General features: G+C 29.8%; 1 protein-coding gene across 1 annotated transcript in view; it reads left to right on the forward strand.

The window, feature by feature from the left end:
* Positions 1 to 12,801, forward strand: part of LOC121129864 (uncharacterized) — a 279,636-nt gene that overhangs the window by 55,705 nt on the left and 211,130 nt on the right. The window contains exon 2 of the mRNA XM_040725575.2: positions 621 to 1,030. Within this exon, the coding sequence (XP_040581509.2) occupies positions 632 to 1,030 (399 nt within the window). The 5' untranslated portion in view covers positions 621 to 631. The remainder of the gene's footprint in view (positions 1 to 620; positions 1,031 to 12,801) is intronic.

Here is a 12,801-nt window from a genome sequence, read left to right on the forward strand (position 1 = left end):
GAATGCTGAATGTATAAATATACTATATAATATACAAATCAACTGATGAGTAAATAGTTTTTGCATACATCTACAGTTGTAAAAAATATGATCAGCCGGTATTTTAAAAAAAGAAACCCAAAATGAATTTGTTAATCATGACAATTTGAATAACAAATAGAAGAAAAGTAGCGTAGCTGCCATAACGTTTTATTGTATTAGCAGCAAGTAGCTATGAGAGAGCGAGGACAAGGATAAACACAAACTCCACTTCTTATATAGTAAATGCATAGGCAAAAACGACTCCTATGTTAATCCTAAATTATACTCTGAGTCTTACAAGGAATTGCTCGTATAATTTCTCAACTAATCTTCTAGTTTTCATGAGCTCCTGAACAATATATTTTATATACTCTCTCTTACAGCAACAAATAATAACCATTTTTAGTTTTAGAAAAATAAAAACACTGTTCAGGTTCTAAATACAAAAAAGTATCAAGCTCGTTTATTGTAATTTTTTTATACAAATCTACTTAAAGCTTTAGAAGCTCATTAAGAAAAGTTATTTGTAGTTTAAGTTTATTTTAAGACAGTTTTTTTATACTTTAACTTTATTTTTTATCTATTTTTTTTTCTTTTAGTTTACATCAAAATGTCAAAGCCCCCTGTCTCTATTCTCAACACAATCTCCAAAGAACATATTAATGATGTATATAATTATCTTAAGGACATGAATACATCAAATTCGGGATTTAATTTTCGTGCACTCAAACTTCGCCCTGTTTTCAGAGACCGTATATTTTTATTAGTGTTTACAATATTTTTTTATGCTCTTCTTGTTTTGGTTGGACTTTTTGGTAACGGAACAGTCTTTTATATTATTTGGAAAAAAGGTTCCCACAAGAAATTTAATACTTTAGCATGCGTTCTGAATATGACAGTGGCTTTTTTAATTCAACTTACATTTGTCATTCCATTGACTCTCTTCGTCATTGTTGTGGATAATTGGGTCATGGGTTCGACATTATGCTATCTTTTACCAATGATACAGGTAAGGCAGTTGGATACTTTTTTCGATTTTAAATTATTGTATCTTTGATGTGATATATTATATTTGGTTAGGATTTCAAATGTGGTTAGTAAATAAATCAAAAAAATTTCAATGACTAAAATGGTCGTTGTATAATTATGCTTACATCATTGTAAAAAAGTGAAAGAAAATTGTTTTTTTAATCATGGTTCATAAGGTAAGATAAAGGATTTGAGCACGAATATTTATTTTGGAAATTAATCAGTGCCTACTCAGATATTCAGAGTAACCCAGAATTAGAGCCCGGGTAGCTTTAACGTTTGGGGAAACTTCCCTATCCTATGTAGAATCTTTGCTACCCCATATATGTGTAGAAAATATTGCAACATCAGGATGGGGACGTACTTCATAATCCAAATGAAGAGGCAAAATGGTGAAAATACAATTTTGACCCCCTTTTGCAACCAAAATCCTTTGGCTTACCTATTTACCTACTTTGCAATGTAGAATATGGTAAAAAAACAGGGCAAAGCAGTTCTTGGAATCAGCATAGACTCCCTAATGGTATCCAAGGAGACTAAATATTCCGAAAGACTTTGTCCATAGAAGCTGTAAGTTAGTGACGGGGGTCTCATCCAAGTTAGTCCAAACGTGGACAAGCACACTCAATGAGATAATACTTAATTGTAGAACAATATTAAAGCTTATAAAATTGTAATCTATGATAATATCAATTTTTTGGGACGACTCTAATTCTGGACCGATTGTACTATGTAAATAGTAAAGTGGTTTTCAAGTAATTACAAGAAGTTCTACTTAGAACCCAACAACCAGTGTTGAATTAAATGAGGGCTTTCTCGCTAGCAGGATTGTACTACCTGACAAAATTGAGGTACAAATATTTATCATTATTACATGTTTTATGAATGGAACTAAGGAATATTCATAATAGTTGAATATAAATGTATATTACATAAGTTATACAAAGGAGGAAATGATAACAAAGCCTCTTTATAGATTTGGAATTTATTCTGAATTAGTCATAAACTCATTTAATTTCCCTGTTTGGTTTCTGTGAAACTAAAAGTTAATGTCTATAGCTTCAATATTTATTTTTTTAATTCATGGTCATTGTAGTTATTATGTTCATGTTGTCTCGGTATTACAAGGGCTTCCAAAAGTCTTTGACCACCTTTATGACGACGATATAAAAGGTTTTGTAAAGTTACAATCAATTTTTTCTATCTATATCAGCTATAACTGGATTTCTTAGCTAATAAGAAAAAAAAATGGGAAACATTGTTATACATGTTAATTATTTACAAAAAATGTAAGCAAAAGTCTAATACATTGTCATATTTGTCTGTTCCAGCCATACAAATACTGACATTGTTAAGAGCCTAAAAGTTAACTTTCATACAGTGTATAATGTCAAAAAGCTGTTAGAGGATGTTGAAAGCATCAGGGATCTGTCTAGAAGTGTTAGCCCAATAATATTTCCCTGCTACACTTGCATTTGAGGTCAATCCAACCATGAGCATGTTGGAATTTCCCAAGAAGCTGCAACAGAGCAAGTCTACTATCTTTACAGCTTTCCAATGCTTGAGGAAGATCTCTGAGATATATTGAATGGCCTCTAACAACTCAAAATCAAATGGATGTCCGTGTGGAACATTGCAAGAGGATAATATATGACCCCAAACACGATGATGATAAGATAATCTTTTACAGTGAGGAGAAGACAATAACTGTTGAATGTTGATCCTCTTCATCAACAATCAAAATGAAGAGCTGCTTCCTTTGAAGATTTCCCTAGAAGCCTTTTGGATGAATTTTGGCATTATTCCCTCAACAGATGACAAAATTTTGCCAACTTTGTTTCATCTGTCTACCAGTAAGATGACTTCTAAATGATTTAGAGGAGCTAAGTCTTGTCATACAAGGCCTATAAGAAGGCTGTGAAGAAGTTGTGCGTATTCAAACAAGATGAAAATACTTTTGGCTTCCAATCTCCTGATCTGACTCTTTTGGATTTTTCAATATGTTGACGTATTCAGTCAAAAGTGTAAAGAGTCTGCCACAAACATTGAGGATATAGGGGTATATTTTTTGTGTTGGGGTGTTGACTATTAACATAGAGATGGGTTTCGGATATATATATTTTTTTTTTTTGGAATCAGGTATGAACCATCCATATAGACAGCCTAACCCTAGTACGCACTGAAGGGATCTAAAAATTACAAAAATTGCATTGACTATTTTCCCACTCCCTCCTTAGCCTGAGCAACGCCATATCATATTGTGTAACTCCATCATAATCAAACATATTTTATTGGATATAATAAAATATGTCATAAATATTTATTATTCAATAATATTGATGAAAGTTATTTGTAACATTGTGAATGTTACTATGTACATTAGAAGAAGAATACTTGTTTCTTCACACTGAATAGCAAAGTTATTTATACAAAACATAAATCCATTTAAGGAGTTCTATATTTATAAAGCAAAGTTGTTGTGTTTTTTTTGTATAAATGTGTATATAAAATTTTGTATATGGGTATTTTTCCTTTTAACTCATTTTAGAGTGTATATGAGGACTGCTTAAATACTTTATCAAAGATATGAAAATACAATCGAAAGGGCAAGACATATTAAAAAGAAAAGATTATGTATGTATAGAGCTGTATAAAAACGGTATATAAAAATGAAAGAAGTTTTTCAGGTGGTAATGTAAACTAATATTTTATACAACTCTTTATTAATAAATGTAAAATGAGAATTTATTTTTAACAACGAGTGTATGTAGCTAAAACTCACGTTTAAAGCAAAAATAAATAGAAGCACATTATAAATAATAAATCATTGTGAACTTTTCTTCTGATGAGGCTTAACAACAAGCATGTGTAACTAAAGCTCAGCTCATGAGTACTTGAGTATTTAGACTAAAGTACTTTCCTTGTTCCTAAGTTGAAATCCCAAAAAACTGTATTTAAATAACCGTCAGTTCTCCGATAATTTAGTTAAACACTGTGTCGACACTATTTGTTTTATTAAACTTTTCAACTGGGTCATTTCACATCAAATTGATAAAAATATCAATTTTTATCAAATATCTCAAAATCATAGACAAATTGGGTTTTCTCCGATATTTTTATTAGTTTACATGTACTTTAAAATTAGATAAAGACAGCTGAAATTTTAGATTTTTGAGTTTCTAACTTCCATTTTAGTACAAACTTGAATTTGTATTCTTTTTTCTTCATCGTTGAATTGGAAGTGGAGAAAATTTTTGCCAGAGAGACCGACGAAATAATTTTAATTTACAAAGCCTTCATAAATCTCTCAATGGACTAACTTAAATTGCTATTTTTGATAACGATATTAATTTTAACTTAAGCAAGGTTTGATTAGTTAATTTAATTTAAATTACTCTAAAGTTAAATAACTTAAACTTAACTAGTTAATTTTTATAGAAATCGAAATTAACTTTAATTCAACTAGGTATAAAAAAATTAAATAATAATTAACTTTAACTGAACTATTTAAAAAAGATAAGTTAACTTCCCCATCACTGATTAAACTATGTTCAATATAGTAAACTGTTTGAAACGTCAAATTTAACTTTTTCCTATTTTAAAAATGGGTCATTAAATCATGGGACTAACTCATTTTAAAAATAGTGTCTCAATCGATTTGCAAACGGCAATATAAAAATTAACATTGAATATTGATTTCAGCTGATGATTTTTCGGCTTTTCTGCTCCGTATCAAGTTTATAACACCCATTGGTTGAATTTGAATTAGCTCTTATTTAACTGAGAAGAGTTCTTGATAATTAAGAAATATAATTTTATGCTTAGGAAGAATTGAATAAATAACCATTGATTTTAAGTCATTTTCCATTTCTTCTTGGGAGAAAGGTTGTGCGATATACTCAACAAGAATGAGAACTGGAACTGATTCAATTTATGCTTATTGTAAAATGGTAAAATATCCGCTTTCTTAAGCCTTCGTTAATGAACTGGGATATTTATATAAAACTTTTGATTATTCCGTTTGAGCTACATTTGATCTCCAGAATTTTTTAGTATGCTTCTGAAACGTACAGTCAAAATAAATGCAACATTTTGTAGTACAAATAATTTATCTTCAACGATTTTTATTATAATTTTATAGGTTTTGGGAATTTAACAAATTTTTTCTTTTAAGTTTAAATTTATTTTTTATTTCTTCATTTTTCTCGATTGTAGAAATATTTAATATATATAAGTTGATATTTCATAAATCACATCAAAATGGAGGATTACTAATTTGTTGAAAATACAGGGTGGCTCTAAAATAGTGAAGCAAATAACTTCACATAAAATATTGTTAAACTTTTTATAAAGTCAAAATATGTACTATTATGATATGTTTCATATATTTAATAGTAGAACATATTAAAATTTCATTCCAAATAGCGCCATTTTTCAAAACCACGCCCTGAAACCTCTTGACAGCAGTAAAACAGCTCGTACGCACCATATCCTACCGGATATCCTTCCATACAGCCTTAAAAGTACCTATTATCCTGTCTTTATTAGTCCTTGAGACAGAATGGGGCTTCCTCTCCACCAAAAGTCCAAGAGGTTGTAATTTGGCCAGGAAGGAGACTAGAATAATTTTAGCCAAAAACGCTCTAAATTCTTTAAATACTATTCCTAAACAATTTTGTAAGTATGGGTAGGCGGGGATAATGTTGGAACCAGATAGAGGTAACGTAAAACTCTTCTTGGAAGTACCTTTGCTCTTTAAGAAATCTAGGTATGTGTCCTTATTTATTTTTCCAGTATCTGCCATACGGAAAGGGGGTAATTTCTTCCCAATTGATGCAACTACACACAAAACCATGATTAAGACTGTTTTTTGGGTGTGGTACACAATACCAATTTAAGGAACTTTGAAAGATGAAAAAAACAAACTATCTCTTTCTACATATTTTTACTTTTTTAAACTATAATCTATGTATATTTAATTTTGCTTAGAAAAACATACAAATGGCCTTTAAATTCCTCTAAATAATTATTTTTTTTGTTTCATAATGTTATTTTCAAATGTATGTTTTTGAATTTAGAGGGTGTTTCCAAAACACAAATGCATTAAAAGACTCAATCATTACAGCATATACTCAAAATAAAGTTATTAAAACATGTTATCTATGCAACTTCATTGTTATAAATGAAGCCATTACCATAAGCTTTGAATTTTATGAACTTCATATCATAGAAAAATATGACGTAATTTCCAAGTCGTTTCATGCTTGTTTTGCTCACAAAACCTTCTTTTTTACTCAAAAACATATATTTTAAAATTTTGAATAATTTTTTTTTTTAAAAAGAATAATTTCACAAATGTAATGTTTTCTTTATTTTAAATTTTAATTATTTTAGATGTTTTATTTACGTACTAACAAGAAAGTTTCAAGTTTATGATTAAAAATAGTTAATTTTCACCATTATTGCATCTTATTAAAAGTTTCCTCGAATTTAATTTAGAGTAAAAGCATTCTTCAAAAATGAGGCTTTTGTTAGAAACTAAGAAAATTAAATTATATATTTTTTGATGGATAAATAACTACGAGTTATGATTTTTTTTACTATATGGAGTAACTCTTTGGAGGTACGACACTTTAGATAAAATGTATATGTTCCATGCAATGATTTTATCCCACATGTTGAGGTTAAAATTTTTTTTTTTCGTTATATATGTATTCAGACTTTCCAACCCAGGTCCAAAGAAGCTTAATATTCTTTGTGATTCGGATGTTTTGCCATTCTTTTTCTATTATATCCCCAAATGGGCTGATTATTTCTGTTTTTTCAAAGCTCATTATGAGCATATTTTTTTTCACTTTCCTTTGCTATTTCATGATTCAATACACTATCATTTTTTTCCGAAAAAATCGAAACATTGCATTATTCATTACACAACATTTTAAGCAGAAAATTCAACCGAATTATATAGTTCATTTGAGCCTTATTCAACATTATGTAAAGTATACTAGAAGAAGTGTCAGTCCCTTGTATAGTATTGGAGTTTTTTACCTATCTTCTATATAGACTTATCCAAACCCTAAGACCCTAAGAGACAAAATCAATCTTCAATTATAGTCTTGGATGAAAATACTATATATATTATTAACTTAATATATATATTTTTTTTATTCTATCAAAATTTTCTCAATATTATTTCATTTTTAGTGGAAAACATATATTTAAGTATAAATAAACTTGAAGTGTCACAACAAATGTTTTTTCTCATGAATGACGGAGAGCATTGTTAAGGAGTGTATGTCATTGTTGGACTCTCATAGCTACTCGCAGCTAATTTAATGAAATGTCATGACAGATTTTCTATAAATTTTTTTGCAAATTGTTCGGATGATCTCGTTTTATTTTCATAAATAGCTATACTAATACTTCAGTTTTTTATTTTCCCTCCATAGTTACCATTTAAAACGTGGATAAATTTTTTTCTGTTCAAGAAAAAAAATATGAATTATTAATTTTAAAACTCCAATTAGTTCGGGTAACTATTTTATTTTTTGGATAAAAAATAAATATAAACGGATTTTTAATAAAATACATCTTCCCTTTAAAGAAATAAAAAAGAATTACTTTAGAAGAATAAAATTTGAGTAGTAAATTTATTTTTTTAATATATTAAATATAACAAATAAAAATGCTTATATTTTTTGTACGCATATCAATCAAAATGTTGTATAATGTGCATTAAAAAGATTTTCAAATCTAGATATGTGATATTTAAGAATATTAAAAAGAAATACTAAGCTAATTCTTTTATTGCTTACGATTTGTGAAAGTTTTAATAACGGATCCGCTTTAAATCAAAATGTCATATAGTTATTCATGAAAAGTGTAGATACGACAAATAGTTATACAGCTAAAATGGTAATCGTTAGTACGAGGATTTTTAAAATAAAATATTGATATTTATTTTATTTTTTGATCGATTATTGAAATTCAAAGCAATGGAACACTTTAATTTCAACTAAATATTTGGAGTTTAATTAAAGAATAAATATGACATCTAATTCTAGAATTAATTATAATTCAACTAACTCTATAACTAAAATTTTGGTAGAGCTATGGCCACATAAATTATTTGAGGAATTAGTTTGGAGTTGCATTGGACTACTCTCTTTTGCAAGTTAAATCCTTACCAGGCATGACACCATTTGTACGATTCCGAGTTTAGCTTCACAGAGTTAGATAAAGAAGGTTGATTTCTCTCCCATTCTATTCCCAAAGTATTTACGCTTTCAACATATTGAAAACCTCCAATCATTATGGAAGGCCAGTGTACCATCTACCAATAGGAAGAATGGAAATCTTGTTCTCATTGATTTTCATCTTCGAAAATAGAGAAAGTTTATCAAAATAGTAGAGTAAAATTTCGATTTTTTTCACTACTTTTCTGTCCCAATGTAAGGTCATCTTCGTAAAGATCAGTCGAATGTTTTTTTACTTCCTACGGAAGCATCAAAACATCCTAATTTTTACATAAGTGTACAACTTAATGATTCCATTGTATCCACAAACAGCAACGGAGACACGGGATATCCTTGTCTACAGCTTTTTCCTAAGACTTTATGATTACTCTGTAATCCAACAATCACTACACTTGAAGTTCCATTGAATAGAAGAGCACGGATTGGATTAAAAAAACTCTTGAAAGATCATTCTTTACAAAACGTAGGATAAAATTATGACTTACGGAGTAAAAAGCTTTGCTGAAGTCAATTGCAATGATTGCTCCAAATTTGTTTCTCATTTCCACGGAATAAATAGTAGTCTAAATATTTCGTGAAATATCGGCAATATGTCGTTTAAAAAAAAACACCTTCTTGTTATGAACCCAACTTTTTTGAAAGCTTAATTTGTTTAGCTAAAACACCTGCTACATTTCTGTATGATTTATTTAGTATTGTCAAATGCCTCCAATGACTAAGTTATGTCCCATTACCGTAGATAGGGGATATATTTTTCTTTTATATTGTCAGGTCCAGAAGCTTTGTCATCTCGGTAAACATTATTGATATAGTCCAATATATTATTGTATGTAAAGATTGAAAAAAATGCCACTTTTTTTCTTCTAGGAAGTCCACTACTAGAGCATCATAATATTCCTTAATAATTATCCTAAAACACTTGCACAGTTTTGAATTACTTTATTATTTACAATCATTTTTTCAATTCTTTTAGTATAATTTTTTTTTTTTTTCATTAATACATGTTTTAATATCTTATAAGGATTTTTTTTGACATAGAATTTCCTCTTCATATCTTCTGAGGCAATTTCGGCAATCCCAAATGATTCATAGTTTTCGAAGTAAGACAAATAAGGATCCTTTATTACTGATTTAATTTATATCTTCCTCTAATTGTTTAACTCTTTTCCTCTTCTCACTCATAAAAGTAAAAGTCGTATTCCGAATAATTTTATTGTACACACTTAATAATCTGTTACAGGATAGAGTATGATCATAGAAAATTCTCAATCCATCATTTTATTTTATTTTAAATTCTTCCAAACCAATGATCCAACTAGGAATCCTAAAAGTTTTATTCGTAGGAGCTGAGGCAAGTTTTAAACTTTGTGGTCAGAAGAAGGTTCGAATCGGTAGGGTGCTTTTTTAGTACATATAAGAGCATAAGCATGGAGATATCAAAGCAAGATCGATTCTTGATGATAACTTCCCCTTCCTCCAAGAGAAAATATCATCATCATTATTTAATGTCTTAATAACGTCAAGTAGATTCAATTCATGAATTAATTTTAAGATCATAACAGTATTCGGATTTACAAATGGTCTTTTATCAATATCAACATTGAGGTCGCCAATTAAAACCGAGGGGAAATAATCCCTTTTAATATTATTGATTGAAAAAGGGGGATGACTTGACATTAGGAACATATGCATTTACGATAATAAATTGAAATACACCAGACGATATTAGGATTTGGTGCCACTCACTCTAATTCGAGTATTCTCTAACACATTTTGATTTCCCCACTAAATTAGCAACAAAATTGATTATCCCTCGAAGTTGGCCCCATCCAGTGTAGTACATTTTAAAATCGAAGGCAAGACATACTGTACATGAACTTAAATAAGAGGAAAACACTTTAGATCCTATATCCTGTAAGCATATTACGTCTGGTTTTTGGGCGAGAATCCCATTCATAATGGCATGTCTAGTTATCCAAGAACTTCCTTTGTGGCTACCTTCTGTGAAAAAATGCAGGAGAGCACTGATATAGCAATGGAAGTCATTGTTGGTACAGAGTGTGAACAGGGTCACAAATGGTCTAACATTCTTGGCAAAATTTCGCAAGTCTTTTTCAATGCTATGGTCAAGAACTTGGTTGTTAAACTCAATGATGGAATAAGACAAGAGAGCCGAAAAAGAGTATCTTTTAAGAAAAAAGCAACTGAAATCAAATCACGAAAGATTGCGAAGCCTAATTATAATTCATCATGAAGTGACTTAAATTTACAATGTAGTTTCATATGATTTTTAAATTTTACTTATTGTTTGTTCCCTTATTTAAATATTACCTTATAAATAAATTTATCTTTGTTCATGAAAAAAATGTTTATACTAACTTATTTCACAGTTTGAATCATGTAAAAGAAGATCTAGAGTTTAAAATGTTGAATGCATGGTAGGCCACACTCTGAGTTGCACGTTTTGAAGTCCGTCATTTATATACTAAATACATCTTTGATTATGAGACACACAAACTGATCTTGAATTTTTTGAAGTTTGGGTGGAGTTTCCTTGCCATTAGAGTCTGGAGTGTACCTCTTATTGGATGATCCTGACCTGCTGCTTCTAGTTGATATTATGTAATAGCTTATTTTGACAGGTTTCTTCTTTTTTATGTCTTTGGGTACTTTCTCTGCCCCATCTTTTATCCTATTAGAAGGTATACATTTTCCTATAGCATCAGTACGAGGGAAATCATTTTCTCCCATTTGTAAAATGGAACATACAGAAGTATCAATTATCTTTTGTTGCGTATTTTTCCGCTTCTTTATTTAAAACATTTGCCAAAGACACTTCGTCTATATTGGACACATCTTTTTCGGTTATATTGATATTATTTTCTTCAGTCACCTGAGAACATACACTTTGTTTTTCCACCTCTTCCTCAACTGCAGTACACTTTTCTGGTTCATTTTATACACTGTGCTTGCCAGTTTGTTTTGATAAAGAAGAAGTTTGTATATTTTCAATTGTATGTATGTAATCTAGCCGCTTAACAAACCTATAAGAGCATTCTCTCACAAAATGACCTGATGTATAGCATTTTGCAATTATTATTTCTTGTCCCGCATAGGTAACCTTTGTTGTTAACCCTTAATTGGGAGAAAACCAGGTATTTCAGATATCAAAGTAATCTTAATCATAAAATACCCATTACTTATTCCCTTAAGTCTTCCATTCTGGAAACATCACTCTTTCGCAAGGACTGCTACTTCTCCAAACTTCTTTGTAGCGTCTCCAATATCATTAGAGAAAAAATCTTCATGGTGTGAGTCTACCAATACATTCTTTTCAAAAATAATAGGCTTTCTATCCTTGTCTCTCCACTGGGCCTTAAGAACCTCTCATATTTTCTTTTAATCCAATGAAGTTTCCTTCAGCTCTTCTAATAATAAAATCATATTCTACATGAGCTAACACCGCTTCAACATTGATGGCATCCTTTAGCTATACAATGATCCTATTCTTATATACTGGACAAGTCCATTCCCAAAATATTTCTTTGATTAAGCTTGAGGATATCAAATAACAGTTTGAACAATGTGTGGTAGAAAAGCCGCTTCGTTATCATGGGTTTTCATTTGATTTGGTGCAAACAGTTAGAAGACGAAGAAGGAAATAAATAGAAGTTATACTCTGTATCAAGGAAAGACATAAGCAGAAATTATGGCTTTATAATTCTATTCTGAGTCCAACAGGGACTTTCATTTAAAAATTCAAAAACATTTTTATGCCTACTCTTTATCATTCATTAGCAAACACATTAGTGTTTATACTGTTTACTTCGAGATTATCTCCTGCAAAATGAAAGAATAATTATACGTAATGCTTGACAGAATAAAAAACGGAACAAGTTGCACCAAATAAACTCGCATACTAAATTTTTTTAAGGATTTGCATCTCTAGACATCAATCTTATCTTTATGGTTCGTGTAATTCAACGATATAAATATATTTTAATCATACAAACCCTTGAAGAAGATATTTGTATAATTTATATCTAAAAGTACCTTTTTTTTCCTCCAACATACGGGCTAAAAAGTATGTGCCTTAACAAAGAAAATAAATTTTTCTCCTTTGAAATTGATTTTATTCATCAATATAATCTCCTTCAAGAATAACACCATCATTCCAGGGCCCCTTTAACATTTCAATGGCATTATAAAACGCTTTATTTTTGTACTCAAAACACTCCTCAGTTTCAAGGATAACCTTTTCATTGGAGCAACATTTCTTAGCTGTAAGCACTTTTTTAGGTCTGAAAACAGACAGTAGTCCCTGGGAGCTAAATCTAGAGAGTAAGGTGGATTCAGAAGAAATTTGAGGGTTAATTCATGTAGTTTTGCCATTGTTTTGGTTTACTTTTGGTAAAATGGGTTCCAAAATTTGTTTAATAGGCTAATAGTTAAAGATTTATCATTTCTGTAATGAAAGTTTTTCGTTCTTATTTCT

The sequence above is a fragment of the Lepeophtheirus salmonis genome, chromosome 14, assembly GCF_016086655.4.
Source record: "Lepeophtheirus salmonis chromosome 14, UVic_Lsal_1.4, whole genome shotgun sequence".
In the NCBI taxonomy this organism is placed as follows: Eukaryota; Metazoa; Arthropoda; class Copepoda; order Siphonostomatoida; family Caligidae; genus Lepeophtheirus; species Lepeophtheirus salmonis.